At 41.2% G+C, this 21,460-nt stretch overlaps 3 protein-coding genes and 5 non-coding genes across 12 annotated transcripts in view; 2 read left to right on the top strand and 6 right to left on the bottom strand.

The window, feature by feature from the left end:
• ZSCAN23 (zinc finger and SCAN domain containing 23) overlaps nt 1-20,922 on the bottom strand; it is a 33,752-nt gene extending 12,830 nt beyond the window's left edge. The window contains exon 1 of the mRNA XM_043449702.1: nt 20,849-20,922. The gene's annotated coding sequence lies outside the window, so the exon portion shown is untranslated. The remainder of the gene's footprint in view (nt 1-20,848) is intronic.
• Nucleotides 501-1,445, bottom strand: LOC122429414 (olfactory receptor 2B11-like). Its single transcript, XM_043449710.1, has one exon. The coding sequence runs from the start codon at nt 1,443-1,445 to the stop codon at nt 501-503; it is 945 nt and encodes a 314-aa protein (XP_043305645.1).
• Nucleotides 7,598-7,671, bottom strand: TRNAT-UGU. The gene has a single exon. It is a non-coding gene; the product is annotated as a tRNA-Thr (tRNA).
• On the bottom strand, nt 11,102-11,183 carry TRNAL-AAG. The gene has a single exon. It is a non-coding gene; the product is annotated as a tRNA-Leu (tRNA).
• TRNAM-CAU lies at nt 14,092-14,164 on the top strand. The gene has a single exon. It is a non-coding gene; the product is annotated as a tRNA-Met (tRNA).
• Nucleotides 17,150-17,223, bottom strand: TRNAT-CGU. The gene has a single exon. It is a non-coding gene; the product is annotated as a tRNA-Thr (tRNA).
• On the bottom strand, nt 17,712-17,783 carry TRNAA-AGC. Its single transcript has one exon. It is a non-coding gene; the product is annotated as a tRNA-Ala (tRNA).
• Nucleotides 20,923-21,116: 194 nt separating the features above from the next.
• GPX5 (glutathione peroxidase 5) overlaps nt 21,117-21,460 on the top strand; it is a 39,112-nt gene continuing 38,768 nt past the window's right edge. For 3 of the 5 annotated variants that reach the window (XM_043449727.1, XM_043449723.1, XM_043449722.1), the window contains exon 1: nt 21,117-21,225. The gene's annotated coding sequence lies outside the window, so the exon portion shown is untranslated. The remainder of the gene's footprint in view (nt 21,226-21,460) is intronic. The other 2 variants (XM_043449725.1, XM_043449726.1) reach the window with 2 other exon arrangements.

The following is a 21,460-nucleotide window of genomic DNA, read 5'->3' as shown; positions in this document are numbered from 1 at the left end:
CCTTCCTGGTGGTTCAGTGGTTTAAGAGTCCACCGTGCAATGAAAGGGACACTGGTTCCATCACTAGCCCAGGAGGACCCCACGTGTCCAGGGAAACTGAGTCCATGCACCACAGCTCATGAGCCTGGGCTCTGGAGCCCATACTGAAGCCTATGCGCCCTGGATCCTGTGCTCCACAACAAGAGAAGCCGCTGCAATGAGGAGACCTCTCACTGCAGCCAGAAAGAGTAGTCCCCACTTGCCGCAGCTAGAGAAAGCCTGCACTAAGCAAGGAAGACCCAGCACAACCAAAAAAAAGAATTGAACCGTAGGACATCCAGTTGGTTTCAAAGAACCAGTTATTGTGGGGAAAAAACCCAACGTGTTTGGTATCAGAAGTGGTAAACAGAACACACAAAGGTTTTCTTGACTTGACTTTTGAGCATGATTTTGATGGAACATCTATTTACAGGAGGATATATTTCATGTTATTGTTGAGCTTTCCTATTCAGAATAAAGCATCATATTCTCTTGGACAAAATGGCCCGCCTCAGAAGTCTCCTCAAAGCTCCTTTAACATCCTTGTTCCTCAAGGTGTAGATGAATGGGTTGGCCATGGGAGTAATAACACAGTAAAACAGCGTCAGAACTTTGATAAGGTCTTGAGGGCTGTCCCCTGAAGGCTGCATATAGATGTAGATGCCAGGGCCATAAAATAAAGACACCACTAGTAAGTGCGAAGAACAAGTGTTGAAGGCCTTAAGTCTCCCATCAGCAGAAGGGATTCGAAATACAGCTTGTGCAATATAACTGTAAGAGATAAGTATCATAGAGAGGGGACCCATTATCAGGAAGGTGGCCACAACTGCTAAAGTAAGCTCGTTGACTGTGGTGTCCACACAAGCCATCTTAATTAGACCAGGCAGTTCACAAAAGAAGTGGTCCAGTTCTTGGTTCCCACACAGGGGCAGCTGGACTGTCAGTGTGGACTGCAGTAGTGAATTGGCCAGGCCAATGAGCCAAGCAGTGCTGGAGAGCTGCCGGCAGAGTTTGTGGTTCATGATTACAGGGTATCTCAGAGGCTTACACACAGCCACATAGCGGTCTAAGGCCATGGTGCCAAGCAGAACACATTCAGTGCAGCCTAGCCAGTGAAATACATAGGCCTGGGTCATGCAGCCTATGTAAGTGATGTTCTTGTTGGGTCCGCCTAAGTTGAAGAGCATTTGGGGTACAGTCGTGGTGGTGAAACAGAGGTCCAGAAAGGAGAGGCTTGTGAGGAAGAAATACATAGGACTTTGGAGTTGGGAATCTAGTTGAGAAACCAGAATAATAGCAATGTTTCCCAATAGTGTGAACATGTAGGAGGTTAGGAGGGCAAAGAAGAGAGGAACATCCAACCATGGATATTTGGTAAAGCCCATGAGAATGAAATCCTCTGGAAAACTTTCATTCATGTGCTTCATTGAATTTTGATGGGAGACACCTGCTAAAATCAAGAAAAAGAAGGATGACTTTAAAAACCCTGATTTGGTTCTTCCCTGGTGATTCAGTGGCTAAGACTCAGATATTCCAATGCAAGGGACCCGAGTTGTGGCAGGGGTTGCCACAACTAAGGCCTGGCATAGCATGCATAAATGAAGGAATGAATAAGAACATATCTTAAAAAAAAAAACCTGAGTTTGCAGAAGTTTTGATGATACCAGGGGGAAAATTATACCTGTAAGGGGGAGCAATGGGGTATATCCTCAATAGAAACATTAAGGAATATAATAATTAAAATTAATATTAAAAGTCACATTTGAAAAAAAATCCTCTCCGTAGAGAAAGTGGTTTCATTTCCCTCCCCCATATCAATACCCTATGTGATAGGTTAGTGGACAGTCATCACTTGTTTTGGCTCTTCTATATGATTAAAGAAGCCACTGGGAGGCGGTCTTCTCCTAGCTACCTTGCAGTTAAGCGAGTGTATGACCTAAGAGGTGGGCGCTTGGGTAGGTGCTTAGATCATGAAGGTAGAGCCTTCATGTAAAGAGTTAGTGCTCTTATAAAAGAGAACCCACAGTGATTCCTGTCCTTTCCACCGGATGAAGTTACAGCTATAAGGTGCTATCTATCAACAAAAAAGTGAGCTCTAATCAGACACTGAAACTGCCAGTGCCATGATCTTGGATTTCCCAGTTTCCAGAACTGTGAGATAAACGTAAATAGGTCTCTTGGTCTCTGACATTTTGTTTCAGCAACCCAAATGGACTAAGACATATGTCATCAGGGAAATGCAGATTAGAACAACAATCAGATTCCACTACACACCTATTAGAGTGAATGAAATCCAGAACAGTGACACCAAATGCTGGTGTGGATGTGGCACAATAGGAACTCTCATTCACTGGTGGGAATACAAAATGGTATGGCCACTTTGGAAGACAGTCTGGCAGTTTCTTACAAAACTAAACATACTCTTAATCCTGTGATCCAGCAATCACACTCCTGGGTATTTACCCAAATGAGCTGAAAACTTATATCCACACAAAAGCCTGCACAAAGATATTTGTAACTGCTCTACTCACAATTGCCAAAATTTGGAAGCAACCAAGATGTCCTTCAGAAGGTGAATGGGTAAATTAACTGTGGTACATCCAGACAATTCAGTGCTAAAAAGACACAAGCTGTCAAGCCACAAAAAGACATAGAACTTCGAATGCTAATTACTAATTGAAAGAAGCCATCTGAAAAGGCAACATAATATACTGTATGATTCCAACTATCAAATAGTATGTTTGGAAAATGCAAACCTATGAAGATGGTAAAAAGATCAGTGGTAGCCAGTGTTTAGGGGGAAGGGAGGGATGACTAGGTAGAACACAGAGGACTTTTAGGCAATGAAACTACTCAGTATGATATAATGGTATAGGCGTGTCATTATACATTTTTCCAAGCCCACAGAATGTACAATACCAGAGGGAACCAAAACGTAATTATGGATTTGGGGTGATTATTATTTCCTGGGTAGGTTCATCAGTTGTAACAATTGTACCACCCTGGTGAGAGATGTTGATAAAGGAGGAGGTTATGCATGTGTACGGAGTAAGGGTTATATGGGAAATCTCTGTACTTTTGCTCAGTTCTGCTGTGATATAAAACTGTTCTAAAGATAAAATCTTAAAAATCCTAATACTTCCTTACTGAGTGAGATGCAGAGTAAAACGAACAATTCTCCTCATGGCCCTCTCCACCAAGTAAACAGAGTTAAGACTGCCGCAGGCTCTGCCAGGGCAAGAAACACTACAGGTCCTTGCTAATGTGGGGCAGAAATTTGGAGACAGTATACAAGAATGAATTCTGAGATTGTTAGACCAAAAAAATTAGTTATGAATTTGTCATCACTGTTACCTTTACCAGAGAGGCTTTACTGACTGGAGCCATGGGTGTGATTTTAATTTTTTTTCCTGTTGTTTTAGCTAACACTAAAACCTGGGTTTAAAGGGTCCCACCTAAATGATGTTGACTTGTCAGAATTCCCTTAGCATATAGTAGAAGGACCCTGAAGACATGTGTGGGTTATGTAATATTTGCATTACTTGATTGATGAGAACAGACTGGTGATGAGGACAAGATTCCTTGTAATGTCTCCAAAAACAAACAAAAACAACAGGAATTGTACAATTTGATCATCTATGAGAACTGAGAGATTTCTTTTTTAGGTAACATGATTCCACTGTGGCTAATGTTTACAAGGTCATGAAAGTGTATACATTCCACGGTGATTAAACCAAAAAGATTTAAGAGGATCTGGAGAGTGAAGCATAGATCTCTCTCTCTCATTCTCACTTTTGCTCTCTCTTTGTTATGTAAGGGTTAAAAGTTCTCATGTTTTGTAGTAACTAATAAATCATATTTAAAACTAAAAATGCAGATAGAATAAAAGCATGTTATTGAGAAATATGGGTAAATAGAAGAAAACACTAAGTTATTAAAAATGTGTTACCTCAGGAGAATGGGAATTGAGAGTGAGAAATGATGAGGAAGGGAACTGCTATTTTTCATTGTAAGCCTATATATTATTTTATTTTTTGAACTTTAAACATATATGTCTTTAATAGAAAAGAAAACTGAGTATGAAGGAAAGGAAGGGATCTGAATATTTACCAACAATGGTGAAGGCACTGGAGGGATATACATTATTTGAACGCAAGGAAAGCACACACCATCAGTTACTGCGGCACAGGGTGCACAATGTGAGGTGGAGGAAAACCAAGTTGTGAAAACAGCTTGGGTCCAGGATATGGAAAATCTTGAATATAGGTTAAGGAATCTAATCAAATTCATTCTCAAAATTCCCAAAAAAGAAGAGGTGTGAAATGATTAGAGCAGCACTTTAAAACATTTGTTATGACTGAATAACGAGGGATTCAAAAAGAGACCGGAAGTTGGGAGCTCAGCTGGGAGGTTACTACAAGAATCTATAGGAGAGAGGCTAAGAACATTAACTCTGATAGTGGCAGTGGGAATGAAGAGCAAAGGAAGAATGTCAGAGAGAGGAAAGAGCTGAAGGAATGTTTGAAGTTTCGATCTGAGGTGCTGAGAGAATGAAAATTCAGTTAACAGAAAGAAGCATGTATATGGGAATTGATAGGAATACATGATTTAACCAAGAAAAGAGCTCAGAAAAAAAAGAAATTTAAAACTTGACCTATAACAATTGACCCTGAGGATCCATTCACCAGAGGATGGATTCCTGCTTCACCCAGACACCTCTAGTTCAACTTGACCAACTATCCATTTATAAAATATCATACAGCTACCTGAATTCATGACTAGGATGGTCTGTTGTGGTTGTTTAACCACCAAGGACAGGGACACAGATAGAAAGAGGCAGAAGCAGAGGCAATGGAGTATGTCTCCAGAAAAGATAATAGACTACACTTGCCAGGAAATTCATACATTTGAGTATAAAATGGCTGAAAACCAAGATCCCATTACCCCCACTCCACTTTGCAAATCCTCAATTTTTTTTAACCATTGGTTATTGTTTAGATTTTTTGATCCTCAAATTTATCTTCAGAGTACTGGCCTTCATTCATTCATTTTAAAGCAAAAAGATAAAAATTGTATTACTGAGAAATTCTTTCTGATCTTCACATTGGGGTCTAACAAAAATGACAGTATTGGTCTTTAGAGAATTGATTTTTAGTGGCTTGACCTGCCTTCTGATTCCTCCCCATCTCCTAGATAATTGGATTTTGGGGGGACATAATTCTGGGATTAACATAATTTTGAACAAATGACAACCATTGGTCTGGCATAATGAGAAATCATTTAGCTCATAGAGGTATCTTATCCTGCCTGATCTTGTCCGAAACTAAGAACCTTCATTTTCTTTCTCAGAACAAAACTGAACAAAACCCAATATTATCTAGGATGGTGTGAATAGAAAGAGACATCACTAGAACTTACCTCTTCTTATTTGAATTTGTATTTAGGAGATGTCTTTAGCTACAGAAGTTTAGTCAGGAGAAAGGTTGGAAAAGGGTTGGATTCCAACAATCCTGATAAGCAAATATGATAAGGTCAGGGCTTCAGTAAAAGTCACTAAGGGTCTCAATATGCAAGTAGGGTGAATGTGATTCTGGAGGCATCGAATAATCTGTATTGGTTCCAAATTTGATTTAAAGGCAGATAAAACCAGTTTGCACCCAGTGTGCCAGTGATTCCATAGGGGCTGTCATTGGTGAATTAATCTCCTTGGAGATAGCATCTATCTTTTGTTTACACTTTTGGTAAAGACTGCATCAGTTCTTCCACTCATTAATCCCATCTTAATAGGGTTTCCCTGGTGACTCAGACAGTAAAGAATCTGCCTGCAATGCAGGAGAACTGCATTTGATCCCTGAGTCAAGAAGATCCCCTGGAGAAGGGAATGGCTACTCACTCCAATCCACTCCAGTATTCTTGTCTGGAGAATTCCATGGACATAGGAGTTTGGCTGACTACAGTTCACGGGGTCACAAAGAGCTGGTCATGACTGAGAGACTATCACTTTTTGCTAGCTGACTAATACACTATGTTTAAATCTAAAGAATCAGGGCATGAAGAGAGCATGTCCAAGGCAAAAAACAAAAACAAACAAAACCAAAACCAACCAAATAACAGAGTCTAGGAGATGGAGAAGATTAATTCAGTTTGTCTATATGGCCTGCTCATTTTTTCATGGAGAACCTCCTACATAGACTTCTGAGGTTTTATATTTTCCTCCTCCCTAAGTTAAATGCATTAAGTAACTGTTCACTGAGCTGATTATCTTCTAGCAGAAAACAGAAAGTTATCTCAGAATCCCTAACCCATAGGACTAAGGACTGAGATCAGTCTAAGTTGCTTAATTTTATTTAGCTCTGTGGCCAAAAACTTCATTCTTGACTCTAATGAAATAGAAGATAGATATCCTGAGAAAAGCATGGATTCCAGAATTAGATCTGAATTTGAAATTTAATTTTGTCGCTTTGTTACCGTGAATATTATTGAATCTGTTTCCTCATCTTCAAAGAACTGATTATAACACATATTTGACAGGATTGTTGGGCTAATTAGATGACAGCATGTCTGGAAACTCTTGGAATGTAGTAGACTTCCAATAATGGTAACTTGATGATAATGAGAGTTAGCAGATGTTCATGAATCAATACAAAAGTGTTAATAGTGTAGGTGGACCTCACTTTCAGTTCTGCTCTGTGTGCAATATTTTAAGCTAGATACTTGCAAATGTGATTCATTTACTTCAAAATCACTTGGAGTGCTTGTGAAAAACACACATCTCTGGGACGTCCACCAAAACAGAATTAAAACCTCTGGGGATGAGTTTGAACTATCTCCCAAGGCAATTTAAATGTATACAGGGCTTGGGAATCATTGCATTATAGAATCATTCTGTTGTTTTCTTTTTAATTATAAAATTAAAGTTCAGGTTCTAGTGGGGCCAATTTGTGTATCCCCTTTGGGACTAAAGCCCTTCCATGAGGACTGAAGGCATATAAGTGAATGTAAATTACCATTATTATAATGTAGTAATATTTGGAAAATCATATATAAAACGGATAACATAATGCTGAGTTTCCTAGAATCACTAATAAGTTGCATAGGAGCTCAGAAATAGGCTTTAAGAGTTGGTACAGTTTTGTAGCCACCCCTCACCTCCCACCTCCCAGTTAAAAATGAGAGGACAGGGAAAGATGAAAAACAAAAGGCCATTTTCTTTGTTTTCATAAAAGTGACATAAGCTGGATACTTGCAAATGTGATTCACTTAACTTCAAAATCACTTGAAGTGTTTTTCACAAGAAGTGACCCACCATCTTCTCTTCCAAGTTTTGTTTGTTTGCTTGTTTCTGGCTCCAACCCTGCAAGGATGAACTCACATCTCCTGCATTGGAAGGGTGGTGTCTTGAGGCTGGAACGTCAGGAAGTTCTCACCTTTTCTTTAGAACTGAGAATTTTTGCTGTTACAGCTGCTTTTGCGTGATTGAATCAAAATTTACAGTAATACCTAGTACACTGGAGAATTAGAAGCAGTGGGGGGTTAATGAAGAATTTGGGCCCCTATGAAGAGGGGAGAAAAAAGGTGGAGGCCCCACTGGGATTCGAACCCAGGATCTCCTGTTTACAAGACAGGCGCTTTAACCAACTAAGCCATGGAGCCCGCACAGAGACCCGCGCTAGTGCTCGGTCTGTCCTTACCGGGAGATTAAATATTCTTGAGGCAGCTTGTGGGATTTAGAGCAGTTTACTGTGAGAAAACAGACAAACTTCAAGAAGACGTTTTGCTTACTTAGACGCGCTGCAGAACAAATACAAGCGGGACAAGTTTCGGGCATTTTGAATGTTGGAACCAAGAGGACTTCAACTAATTCAATGGGAATCGTCAATAAAAGTCGAAGCTACGCACTTTTTCCAAAAGGGGTAAATTCTTCTAAAAGCAAACTTTGCTGTTACTGCACCTCGACTTTTGTAACTGAGATTCTTCATTCCAATATCCTAAGTGAGGGACTCTAAAAATGGAACTCCACTGGAAGCCCGTTAGACCGCCGAGTCAGGGCACCTAGCGTTCCTCCACGTTTGCACTCAGCAAGTGGTGACTTGAAGGGGAAGGACCGCGAGCGGAGAAGGCGGCGGCTGGAAGTGTAGAGTTCAGCTACAGAGTCAGGCACATCGCCCTCTAAAAATCCAAAAACGCCAATGTCAAGGTGGTTGTAAAGACTTAGATCACACAACCGCAGTTGTAAAGCCCCTCGAGAGTGTGGAACGGGAGAGGGCCTAACGGTCCCCTGCGGACCACAGAGTGTTCACTGGATCCAGGTATCATCCTCCTTAGGTGGAGAGCCTTACAGTTTCAGAGAACCACCCACTGAACCCCAAACACCAAGGGCCCGCTTTCCAGAGCAATAGGTCGTCAACTCGCAAAGAAGGCAATGCCTTCTTCCTTCTAACCGGGTTCCTGCACTCCGCTATGACCCGCCCTTCCCTCTCCCAAGTCGCATCCCCAGCGGGGACAGGCCGAGATCTAGGTCTGAGATTAGTACCCTGATCGCGACTTCGGTCCACCTGAACGCCCAGAAGGCGATAGAGGTAGCTGAGTGGGGGGATCGTGGCAGGATAAAGCAGGTGAGGCTCGCAGGTGGGCCTCTGATATTCCCAAGGGTAGGAATCAAAGCTCCTATTTTGTACAAAGGAAGCAGAAAAAGCAAAGTCTATTTAAACATACAGACTACAGAAGTTTCTGAATATGTTTCGGAAATGAGAAAAATGTTTTAATTAAAAGCCCTTTTCGAGGTAGTGTGGGAGCCCTTCCCGGATGCAGAATTAAGTCTCTAATTTCTTTAGAAACAGGGGTTCAGATCCCACTGCCATATCCCAGGTCCCACAGGCAAATGGAACCTAAGTAAATAGGCTCTTCCTTAAAAACTAAAGGAAAACTCCTGCTTCTGGAATGAGTTTAGATGAGAAGCGCTCTTTCACTGAGGGCAAGTAGCTACAGGTGAGGGGGTATGTGTGTGCAGCTGTCGTGTCAGACTCTTTGCGACCCCATGGACTGTAGCCCACCAAGCTCCTCTGTCTATAGGATTTTCCAGGCAAGAATTACTGGAGTGGGTTGCCATTTCCTTCTCTAGGGTGGGAAACCTTCCTAATCCAGTCCTTTCCTCTGTCCTAGTTCGTGGAGTTTCCCAGAGACATTCAAACTAAAGAACTACAATGAAATAATATTTTCTATCAAGCAGACTGGTAAACAAACAAAAATAATTGTTTGTAGTAGTGTTGCCTATTAGCACTTGAAGTCATTGTATGAGTTTCCTGTGGCTTCTGTAACTAATTAACACAGCTCAGTGACTTTAAAGAACAGAAATTAATTTCCCCACAGTTCTGGAGGCCGGAAGACCAAAGTCTGTATCACTGGGCAGAAATCAAGGTTTTGACAGGGTCATACTCCCTGTGGAGGCTCTAGGGGAGAATCTGTCCTTGTCTCTTCCAGCTTCTGGTGGCTACCAGCCTTCCTTGGTTTGTAGTTGCATTATCTCTGCCTTTGTATTCACATCGTCTTCTGTTCCATAATCTCCCTATGCCTCTCTCCTTTAAGAACACTTGGCATGGCATTCAAGCTCCATCTGGATAATCCAGGATAAATTCCCCATCTCAAGATCCTAAACTCAATCTCCTCTGCAAAGACTCTCCCATTTTTAATTAATTTTTTTCCATATAAGGTAATATTTATAGCTTCCAGGAATTAGGATGGAAATATATTTTGGAGGATCATTTTTTCAGTTTGCCCTACAGTAGTGACATCCTGATTCCTCCACCTACAGACAAGAGATTAACTGGTTATAACTTTAGTTTCTTTCTCTTAATAAAATAGGAATAATAATATGAACTTTCTTATATATTACTGAGAATATAAAATGACAATGTAAAGAACTATGACAATATCTGGGGCTCTGTAAGAACTTAATGGCTGTTAATTCTCAATGTCACAGCAATGTTCAGTGTGGGTCATGGTGTCAAGGAAACAAGCCCTTCCTTGGCTCTCTGGGGATAAATTAGTAACATTAGGAAAGACTAAGACAAGAACCACCAAAATTACCATCACACATATTTAATCTAGCAATTGCATTTTCAGAAATTTCTCTAATACAGACACTTATGAAATGCAGATATTATTTATTTCAGTGTTGTTTATATTGTTAAACGTGGCTGGTTAAATAAAAATATATCCATAACATGGAATATTTTGAGGCAAAAGAAAAATAAGCTATTCTTATGCTGATATCGAAATGAAGGCTTAAAACTCAACATTCAAAAAATGAAGATCATGGCATCTGGTCCCATCACTTCATGGCAAAAAGATGGTAAAACATTGCAGACGGTGACAGATTTTATTTTCTTGGGCTCCAAAATCACTGCAGATGGTGACTGCAACCATGAAATTAAAAGACACTTGCTCCTTGGAAGAAAAGCTATGACAAACCTACACAGCATATTAAAAAGTAGAGACATTATTTGCTAACAAAGGTCCCTATAGTCAAAGCTATGGTTTTTCCAGTAGTCATGTATGGATGTGAAAGCTGGACCATAAAGAAAGCTGAGCGCTGAAGAATTGATGCTTTTGAACTGTGGTGTTGGAGAAGACTCTTGAGAGCCCCTTGGACTGCAAGGAGATCCAACCAGTCAATCCTAAAGGAAATCAGTCCTGAATATTCATCGGAAGGACTAATCTGAAGCTGAAGCTCCAATACTTTGGCCACATAAGAACTGACTCATTGGAAAAGACCCTGATGCTGGGAAAGATTAAAGGTGGGAGGAGAAGGGAGCGACAGAGGATGAGATGCACTGACTCAATGCATATGAGTTTGAGTAAACTCCGGGAGTTGGTGATGGACGGGGAGGCCTGGCCTGCTGCGGTTCATGGGGTCGCAAAGAGTCGGACGCGACTGAGCGACTGAACTGAACAACTATCAACCAAGTTTTGCTTATTTCTTATTTCTGTAAGAACAATTCAAAACCATTTAACATACTCTCTTCCGTCGATACTTTTAAAGGGTTCACACGACTGCTTCAAAGAAGTGGGTCTACAATAGAAATGGCAGCGGTGGGATTCGAACCCACGCCCCCGAAGAGACTGGAGCCTTAATCCAGCGCCTTAGACCGCTCGGCCACGCTACCACGTAAGAATCTCGTTCAAACTTCTTCTTAGCAGTTTAAAAGACTTGCACAAGCCTGTTATTTTTTTTCTAGAGCACTTTCCCCCTCCACATACAACTCTGTCATCTCATCCACAAATAAAATCCGCAAATAGGTTCCTACTTCGGGAGATTCACATTTGCCTTCTGTGCAATATTTCTGATACTCGAAAGTAAAGGGAGAAGCAGCCAAGGCATAATATCCCTCAAACTCGAAGTCATAAACTCGAATCAGTCATTAAAAAAAAAAAGATTAGAAATCGCCGGCACAGCACCCACCGAAACTTGGGGTGCAGAGATCAGGAGTCTTCAATTTGTCAACTGCGTTTGGTAGTCAGCAGTGGGAAGTTATTTTTGATTTCTTCACCTAGAAAACAGAGATGCTCTCCTCCCCGCTCACATGGAACTTGATTCAGTGTGTGTGTCTGTGTGTGATTTCTTACTAAAGAAAACAACCGCGCAAACTGACCTACTTTTCGCTGAATGTGATCATGGTCTTAATTTACAAAGTTCAGGGAGGGGATCCGTTTGCTTTCAGTACCTGGTGCAGCATCCTCTCCGAGCCCAGAGAGGGCTTGTTCTACCCGCTCCAACCTCACCTATGCGAACTGGGCAAGTTCCCGGGTCTCCTCCCCACCTAATCCCTCGCTGAACAGCCTGATCCATTATACGATACGCTGCACTGTTTAAGTGAGCCCTACTCTGATCAGGGGAAATGGTGTGTAATTCTTCAAAAGGTCTGATTATCTCTATGAACATATTATATACAGGGAAGAAGTGCTCAACTTTTTTTTTTTTTAATGAGATTAAATTACCTATATTTTTTAGTTAAAGAGAAAATGTATGGAAAAGTATCAAAGAAGAGTGCCTGAGAGCAATTTGAAAGTAGAGACTAGTTAGGATATATTCAGTCTACTACTATTGCTGACATCACTTAATCTGTAATGGAGGAACAGGGATGAGTTTTTAAAGTAACTGAAACAGTTTGTGAAATATTTGGGATCTTAGGGGAAAAAGTACAGTATTTTGAAGATAAACTTTTGTTATAAAGTGTTGCTAAATGAACTAAATTATGTAGAATCTTAGTGAAGTAATCACATAACATTTTATCAATAATACAATATTCCTGTTCAGTAGAAAATTGTCTGAAATTTTATCTGTGATTGTTACACCTTACTAGCACAGGGCTTGACACATCATAGATACTCAGTAAAATTTTAGTCAGTTGTATAACACCCATACATTAAGGTAGGGGTTTTCATCCAATAAAAACTTACTGAAACCATACAATGTACCAGTCACTATTTTAAGTTCTGGGAGGGGAACAGTGAACAAGAAAAATACAAACTCAATACCCTTGTCGAGCTTATATTCTAGAAGAAAAGACAGACAATAAACAGTGCAGGACACTGGGGTTTGATCCCTGGATCAGAAAATCCCCTGGAGAAGGGAATGGCAATCCACTCCAATACTCTTGCCTAGAAAATTCCATGGACAGAGGAGCCTGGTGGGCTATGTAGTCCATGGGGTCGCAAAAAGTCGAACACAACTGAATGACTTCATAGTAGTCATAGCTAAGTGAGCCTGAGTTCTACTGCTTCTCATCTACTGAGTAGCCACAAGCCTATGGGCAAGTCACTTAAACTTACTCGGTCTTACTTTTATCATATGTAAATGGTATGACAATACTAAAAGTTGCCTACGGTGATAGATAGATGGCCACTACATGTAACATACATAAAAACTGCTTAAAAGAGTACCTTGCCTGTAATATGCACGCAATACAGTTTGCTATCATCATTTGTATCATTTATTAGTATTCACTGAACAACTTTTTTGTGTGTCGCGTTCAGTCTTTTAAATAATACTGTGAAATATTATCCTATTTCACAGATAATGAAGTTTTAAAAATTTGACATATTCTCAAAAAAATCAAGTGAATTATTTTTCTTAACTTAATAGATGGCACACACAAGATTTACACTTCAGTCCTACAGTATCTATTTTGGGACATTTTTCACTTTGCCAGATTGAAATCCAGTGTATTGTTTCTCCATTTTCAATCATCTCACCCCATTTCTTCCACTTTATCTCGCCTCCGTTTACATTATTCTGGAATTCCAGCCAGAATTGAAAGCCCTTCAGATCAGGAACTTGGTCAGACATCGATTTTAAGGGGAATACTGGCAGACAAGGAAGATGAAGAGCTAATAAGGAGACTCCAGCTTCGCCCTCAGCAGAGCTAAGCATATTTCTGTGTCCCTCATTGTTTCAGTCTGGAAATCTTCCGGCCTGTGGACCCAGCTCAGGCCCCTCATATCTGCATGCCACTTTCTACACACGTCGTTGCAAAGTAGGGCACAGTGAAATCTAATGATGTCTGCCAGCAGTAAGTGGTATTTAAAGCATAGTGAGAGAAAAAAATTCACCGTGTTGCATATTTATTCAAGGATGAAATCCTGAAATAACTTTGATCATTGTGACATACTCAGAGCAACAGTAAATATGCCACAGCACATACTCGTATCTTGCACTCTGTTTGAAAACAAGAGCCAGCAAAGAACTCAGAGATCCTTATAGGGCTCAAGTAAGTGCCTGCTTTGGACCCTGCGAGACCGTGTTAGAATTTTCCTTCCACATTCCACCTAGAGGCTTCTCATTCTGGAGACTTCTGGGGTGATTGACAGATTAATTGGTTCAAGAACATAATTTTGATGCCTTGAATTCAGTTATGCCCTGCTGGTAGTGCTCAACAATTCTCTCTACCTTTGAGTTGTTTAATGATAAGACTACATGAAAAAGGAGAAAACCTAGGAAATAGAAACTTCTCAGAAAGTTTGCATAAGCATGAAAGAGAATCGATAGTTCTACTGAAATTCTCTTGTCTCAGAGCCTTCTTAGCGCAGTAGGCAGCGCGTCAGTCTCATAATCTGAAGGTCCTGAGTTCGAACCTCAGAGAAGGCACAGTAGTTTTGTCACTCATACAGACTTTCATTTGAGAAAGAAGCAGGGTAACAAACAAAACTCCCTATCCCGGCAATCAAGTTGTGTATGAAATCTACGTCCCAGGATTAACTCCCTGCCAACATGATGCGATTATAAATGGGGCTGTAGTCCTTCAAGAAGTTTAGCGGATTTCTTTCTAATCAGGTTCCTTAGGCAGCAAAGCAGTTTTTCAATATGTTGCCTATAGCCATATATTTGGATTAACTGTCTCTTTGCTGCACTAGAAAATTAGCAAAAATTTATTACCTTAAAATAGCATAAATGTATTATTTTTCAACTGTGGAGGTCAGAAGTCTGAAACGCGTCTTGTGGGGTTAAAATCAAGGTGTAACAGAGCTGCCCTCTCTCTAGAGGTCTTGGGGAGAAATCACTCCTTGCTTTTTCCAGCTTCTAGAGGATGCTCCTATTCCTTGACTCATGTTCACATCACTCTGACCTCTGCTTCTGTTGTCTCATCTCCTTCTCTGACTCTGACCCAGCTACCACCCTCTTATAAGGACACTTTGATTACATAGAGCCATCCAAATATCCAAGATAATCTCCCTATCTCCAGATTCTTAATCACATTCCTTTTGCTTGGCAAGATAACATATTCCCCAGGTTTTAGAGATTAGGAAATGGGCAACCTAGGGTGGGAGGTGCGAGACATAATTACACCTACCATAGTCTACCTGCTGGTCCCCAAAGATTCACCCTTGTGCCACATGAGAAAAATATTCACTCCATTCCAATCTCTCCCCAAATCTTAACTCACTTCACCATCAACATATCTAAATCTTGTCCTTTCAAAACTTCCAAATATCATCACCTAAATCACCCAGATTTGGAATGAGTGAGGCTCTGTGTATAATCAATTCTTATTTTATTTTATTGATTGCTTCTTTATGTGCTAGATATCCTTCTAAACTATTTTATGTGTATTTACTCCACAAGTCCTCCCATTAACTCTATTAGGTAGGCTTATTACTATTTCTATTTTACACATGAGGATAGTGATGCCCATTGAGAGAAAGCAATTTACCAAAGGTACTGTAGCTAATAAGCGGAACAGTTGAGATTTGAGTACAGGCGGTGGGAACTAGTTAAATAAAGCTCTAATCAAAATGAACAGAAGTGAGATCCAGGCATTGTTGGGGGGAGGAGCATCAGTTTTCTATTTAATATTGCTACTCAAGTTCTTAGAGTAATAATAGTAGCCACTTCATGGCTATTTGACCCCATGGACTGTAGCCTACCAGGCATCTCAGTCCATGGAATTTTACAGACAAGAGTACTGGAGTGGGTTGCCATTTCCTTTTCCAGGGGATCTTCCCAACCCAGGGATTGAACCCTGGTCTCCCACATTGCAGGCAGACACTTTACCGTCTGAGCCACCAGGGAAGCCACCACTTTCTCATCAAAAAGTTAAAAAATTATATTTTAACATGTCAGTGATTTTACTAAAGAACAAATGACACTCTGGTTAGTCCAGCTCTATCCTATGCTCTTGGAGAAGGCAATGGCACCCCACTCAAGTACTCTTGCCTGGAAAATCCCATGGATGGAGGAACCTGGTAGGCTGCAGTCCATCGGGTCGCTATGAGTCGGACATGACTGAGCGACTTCACTTTCACACATTGGAGAAGGAAATGGTAACCCACTCCAGTGTTCTTGCCGGGAGAATCCCAGGGACGGGGGAGCCTGGTGGGCTGCCGTCTATGGGGTCGCACAGAGTCGGACACGACTGAAGTGACAGCAGCAGCAGCAGCATCCTATGCGCTCCTCATACTCTTTCATTGCTTTATTTTTCTCTGCAGACTTCATCAATATCTTATATGCTTACTTATTTCATATATTACTTTCATTATTTTTCGTGTCACCCCCAGGAGAATGTAAGATCCACGACAGCAGTGCTTTTTGTTAGCTTTGTTTGCTACTGTATTTCCTGCCCTTAGAAATATTCCTGGGGTAGTTATCGGAGGCAGGGATGAGGGGTGGCAGGCAAAATGAGCGAACGTGGTCAAAAGGTATAAACTTCCATTTGTGAGATAAATAAGTCCTGGGGATGTAATTCACAGGTTAGTGACTACACTTAACAATATTGAATTGTATATTTAAAAGCTGCTAAGACAGTAGATCTTAAAAGTTCCCATAACATGGGGAAAAAATGTAACTGAAAATAAAAGGAAAGAAAGACAGAAATATGCCTGGTACATAAAAAACCAGCAGCTTACATTGTTCAATTAATTGATGAATCAATAGGAGACAAAAAGACAAGGAAGCTCCATAAGTCTCTAGGGCTGAATCTACGTTTCTTTAAATATCTGGCAGAATTCTCCAGCTTGCTCTTTTCACAGTGATTTTGTCCTAGCTCTAGGGTGTTTGTATCTAAGACATTTTTCCTTCCAGTTGATCATCATTCCTGAAATATTCTAATGTTTTCCTTAAGAGAGATAGCATGGGAATATACTATTCTTCCTCATAATCTCTTCAAAATGTCAAGCAAACATCCTAATTTTCCTTTGTAGCTAGTAATAGATTCATTGTTCATTATCTTATTTAATGAAATCAATTATAGAGCTAGAGATTGTTAAGAGTCTAGACAGATTTATACATATCTTTCTGTCTAGTAACACTGTAGGTGATCAAAAACATTTTACCACAGTTTAATGCAAAACCTATTTGAAAAGTGATTGAGGTATAAAGTCACACGCAGTATTAGGTGGTTTGCATTTGAACTGTCATCTCCTAAGAATTTACTTCTTTTTATTTATTTATTTTTTACTTACTTCTTTTTAAAAGTAAGGAACCTGAGGCAGTTGCAATCAAACAATCTGCAACGTATCTGATAAAGTTCTAGTGCTGTAACTTTGGTGAGAATTTGTGGAGGATCAATAAGAAAACACAGTTAACTAGCCAACATAAAATTTTCAGAAGTTTGCCCTACCTTCGAGCAAAAAGGTAAGGCCCTACTGGGAGTCGAACCCAGGATCTCCTGTTTACGAGACAGGCGCTTTAACCAACTAAGCCATAGAGCCACCTGAGTGCCAATAGGGGAGTTAAATCTACCTCATTTTACTTCGCTCCAGTAGGGAGCAGGGATTGGGGGAGCTTAAGAAGAAAAAACAAGAACTACACTACCCTGCAGTTGGCTCTGAAATGAATTGATAAAGTAGCATGACATATATAAACATTGTCATGTGTAAAGTGGGAAGTTGCTATATAACACAAGGAGTCCAGCCTGGAGCTCTGTGATAACCTAGAAGGGCGGGGGATGGGAGGTGGGAAGGCTAGAGGGAAGGGAGGGAAGTTCCAGAAGGAGGGGATATGTATATAATTACGACTGATTCGCATGGTTGTACAGCAGAAACCAACAGAATATTGTAAAGCAACATTGTCCAATTACAAGAACATAAGTTTGAGCAAATCAGCATGAGTTATGAGTGACAAGTTTCAACAGGTAGGAAAACTAAGAGCTACCTTAAGTAGCACTGAAGAATTGCTACACAAAAAGTTAAGTTTTAGCTGGAGGTGCCGGGGATTGAACCCGGGGCCTCGTGCATGCTAAGCACGCGCTCTACCACTGAGCTACACCCCCTACAATGCCACCTGCTTTGTGGAAAATATTTACTGGCAATAGCTATCTGCATTATTTTTTTCAAGAACCCTAGCCTAGGACAACCCAGTTCTGTTCTGGAGAATTTTGTCCGTGCATTTGCCCTCTTCACATGGAGCTCTTGGCTCAACAAGAGTATGAAGAGCTAGAAACCAGAGTAACATCTACTGACTTGCAGTGGTTTATTCTGTTCTACTCTAGGGATATAGTTGATTTAAAGAAGGTTCCTTACAACCTTAAAGAAGAAACTATTGCTTTGAAGATTACAAATTTAGAGCAAGGTAGTAACAAAGTAACTAGGGAGGAAATTTGTAAACTAGGAAAGGTCAGTTAAGATTTGGTTTACAAGTCACTGATAAATTAGAAATCTGAACAACTTATTCCTAGACAAGATCATTGAATTATTGGGTGTGAGTAAGGAGGAAGCCAGCATAAAAAGATCCTCAACTTTTTCTCTGAGGATGGTAAAGAGTGGTTATGATGTCTGTAAAAGAACTTGGGAACTTCCTGAGCTCAAGTTTCACTTGAGAGACCAGTGCCCAAACAAACTAGTCAGACACTTGTTGAATAAAAGTTCTAAAATCTCATGTATTTTGGCTAGAGTAAGACTCCATACATTCATTGTGATTTCATTCATAGAAAAATCTAGGGCCATTTTGTGATCATCAATGTTGCCTAAAAGACTGGTAAGCTAGAAGATACAAGTAACTACAACATCTTAAAATAGGGCGATTATCTCTTGATTGTTGTCATGGCTCCACTGTTTGAATAGGCAGGAAACTCTGGGAGCAGTGACTGAACACCAGGAACTGATTACCAGATTCTCTGTCTTGTAGAATATGGTGAGAGAAAGCTGAGGGAACAAAAATGTAGCCAGTAGTTTCACTGGAATGATTTTTTCTTTAATTGAAATTACCTCAAAATCCCATGTTCTTCTCTATAGAGAACATACATTGCTTTACCCATCAAACTAGAGGAACTGGGGTGAGTGTTTCCACTTTTTTCTTATTTTATGCCATTTAATTGATTGGTTCCAAACTTGTCTCAAACCTAGGAACAAGTACTCTTGAACTGAATCAAGATGTCTTTTCCCAGTAATAGATGCTGCTAACAAAGTAATGCTCAAAATCCTTCAAGCTAGGCTTCCAGAACTGAGGAAGTTCTGGAACTTCTGAACCAAGAACTTCCAGATGTACAAACTGGATTTAGAAAAGGCAGAGGAACCAGAGATCAAATTGCCAACATCCATTGGACATAGAAAAAGTAAGGGAATTTCAAACAAAACATCTACTTGTGTTTTATTGACTACACTAAAACCTTTATGTGGATCATGACAAACTGGAAAATTCTTCAAGAGATGGGGATATCAGACCACCTTACTTGCCTCCTGAGACACCTGTATGCAGGATAAGAGGCAACAGTTAGAACTGGACATGGAACAATGGACTGGTTCAAAATTGGGAAAGGAGTACATTAAGACTGTATATCCTCACCATGTTTAAACTTATATGCTGAGTATTTATCATGCAAAATGCCAGGCTGGATGACTCACAAGCTGGAATCAAGAAATATCAACAAAAGCTATGGAAAAAACATAACTTTGTCTATAGGGACCTTTGTTGGCAAGGTGATATCTCTGCTTTTTAGCAGGTTTTGTATAGGTTTGTCATAGCTTTTCTTCCAAGGAGCAAGTGTCTTTTAATCTCATGGCTTCAGTCGCCATCCACAGTGATTGTAGAGCCCAAGAAAATAAAATCCTCAGATATACAGATGATACCACTCATGGCAGAAAGCAAAGAGGAACTAAAAGCCTCTTGACGGGAGTGAAAGGAGAGTGAAATAGCTGTGTTAAAACTCAACATTAAAAAAACTAAGATTATAGCATGCAGTCCCATCACTTCATGGCAAATAGATGGGGAAAAAGTGGAAAAAGTGACAGATTTTATTTTCTTGAGCTCCAATATCACTGTGGATGGTGACTGCAGCCACAAAATTAAAGGACGCTTGCTCCATGGAAGAAAAGCTATGACAAACCTACAGGGTATATTAAGAAGCAGAGAAATCACTTTGTTAACAAAGGTCTGTTTGGTCAAAGCTATGGTTTTTCCAGTAATCACGTACAGCTGTGAGTTGGACCATAAATAAGGTTGAGGGATGAAGAATTGATACTTAGGAATTGTGGTGCTGGAGAAGACTCTCAAGAGTCCCTTGGACAGCAAGGAGATCAAACTAGTCAATCCTAAAGGAAGTCAACCTTGAATATTCATTGGAAGGACTGATGATGAAGCTGAAGCTCCAATACTTTGGCCACCTGATGAGCCAACTCATCGGAAAAGACCCTGATGCTGGAGAAGGGCAAGAGGAGAAGCAGGTGACAGAGGATGAGATGGTTGGATGGCTGCATGGACTCAATGGACATGAGTTTCAAGCAAACTCTGGGAGACAGTGAAGGACAGGGAAGCCTAGAGAGCTGCAGTCCATGGGGTCACAAAGAGTCCGGTACTACTTAGTCACTGAACAACAACTATCCGGTTGTTGGCAGAGTGGTAAAGAATCCGCCTGGCAATGCACCAGAAGGGGATTCCATCCCTGAGTGGGGAAGATTACCTGGAGAAAGAAATGGCAACCCAGTCCAGTATTCTTGCCTGGGAAGTCTCATGGACAGAGGAGTCTGGTGGGCTACAGTCCATGGTTCGAAAAAGAGTCAGACAGGACCTGGCGTCTAAACAACAACAATCCAGTTGGTAATCTGTTGCCTTCCGAAACTATGCTGTACTATGCCAACTCCAGGGAGATGCTTCACTTTCTGAGAACGCGCTGAGGGCAGAAAAATAGGGCAGCAACGGTAATAGGCAGGTGGAGCGTTAGACAAGGATATTTCTGTTATCCCAGGGAAAAGAGTCACAGAAAGTCGCGGCTAGGAAATAAGTGATAAAGACTATTACAGTATGTATTTTTTAAAATATATGTAATCTTAAAAAAAAGAAACTTCGAAGATTTGCAGGAAATAACGGGCCATATGTGATAAAGTAACTCATTTGAGGTACCTGAAGGGCCAGATTGGTAGGAGGAGGAACCTGCGTCTTTCGGGTGGAGCCGAGGGGCTGGACCCAAGGGCCATCTTCCTTCAGCTACAGGTGTCAGCCCGTGCAGTTTCTCTTCAAATCCCGCGCTGTCATTCTCAAGAGCAGGGTCAAAATCTGTCGTGACATCTTTCCACCCGGAGCCTTTTGAGACGGGTGTGGAGGTGGGAGTGGGGATAGGGGTCGGCAGGAACCTCGGCAGCTTCCGCCTCAGGAAATTTGGTGAGCGCTTGAAAAAGTCCAACCCGGAAAAAGACTGTTCACTTCAGTTCCCCCCGACTTCTTGTCCTCCTCTGTTCCTCTCGGAGTCAGGTGGTCCGGAAAATCAGCTCGTAGAAAAGGTAACGCCTTCCCCCCTCTAACCCAGTCCCTGCACCCCGCGGTGAGCCCCTCCCGCTCCCTGGTGCCCTCCACCCTCGGTCGCACCCCCTCCCACTCCTGGGGGGGCACGAGCAGAAAGCCGGACGAGGGGGCGCTGCGCACAGGTTCGTGGCTGCGCGTCCCCAGCAGGCCCGTGTGGGTGGGGGAAGGGTCCTGGGAGCAGGGGTGGGTCTGGGGGCCCCAAGGACAGGCGGG

Source organism: Cervus canadensis, chromosome 28 (genome assembly GCF_019320065.1).
Source record: "Cervus canadensis isolate Bull #8, Minnesota chromosome 28, ASM1932006v1, whole genome shotgun sequence".
NCBI classification, from domain to species: domain Eukaryota; kingdom Metazoa; phylum Chordata; class Mammalia; order Artiodactyla; family Cervidae; genus Cervus; species Cervus canadensis.
The sequence above is the reverse complement of the archived record's forward strand: the minus strand, read 5'-3'. Positions and strand labels throughout refer to the sequence as shown.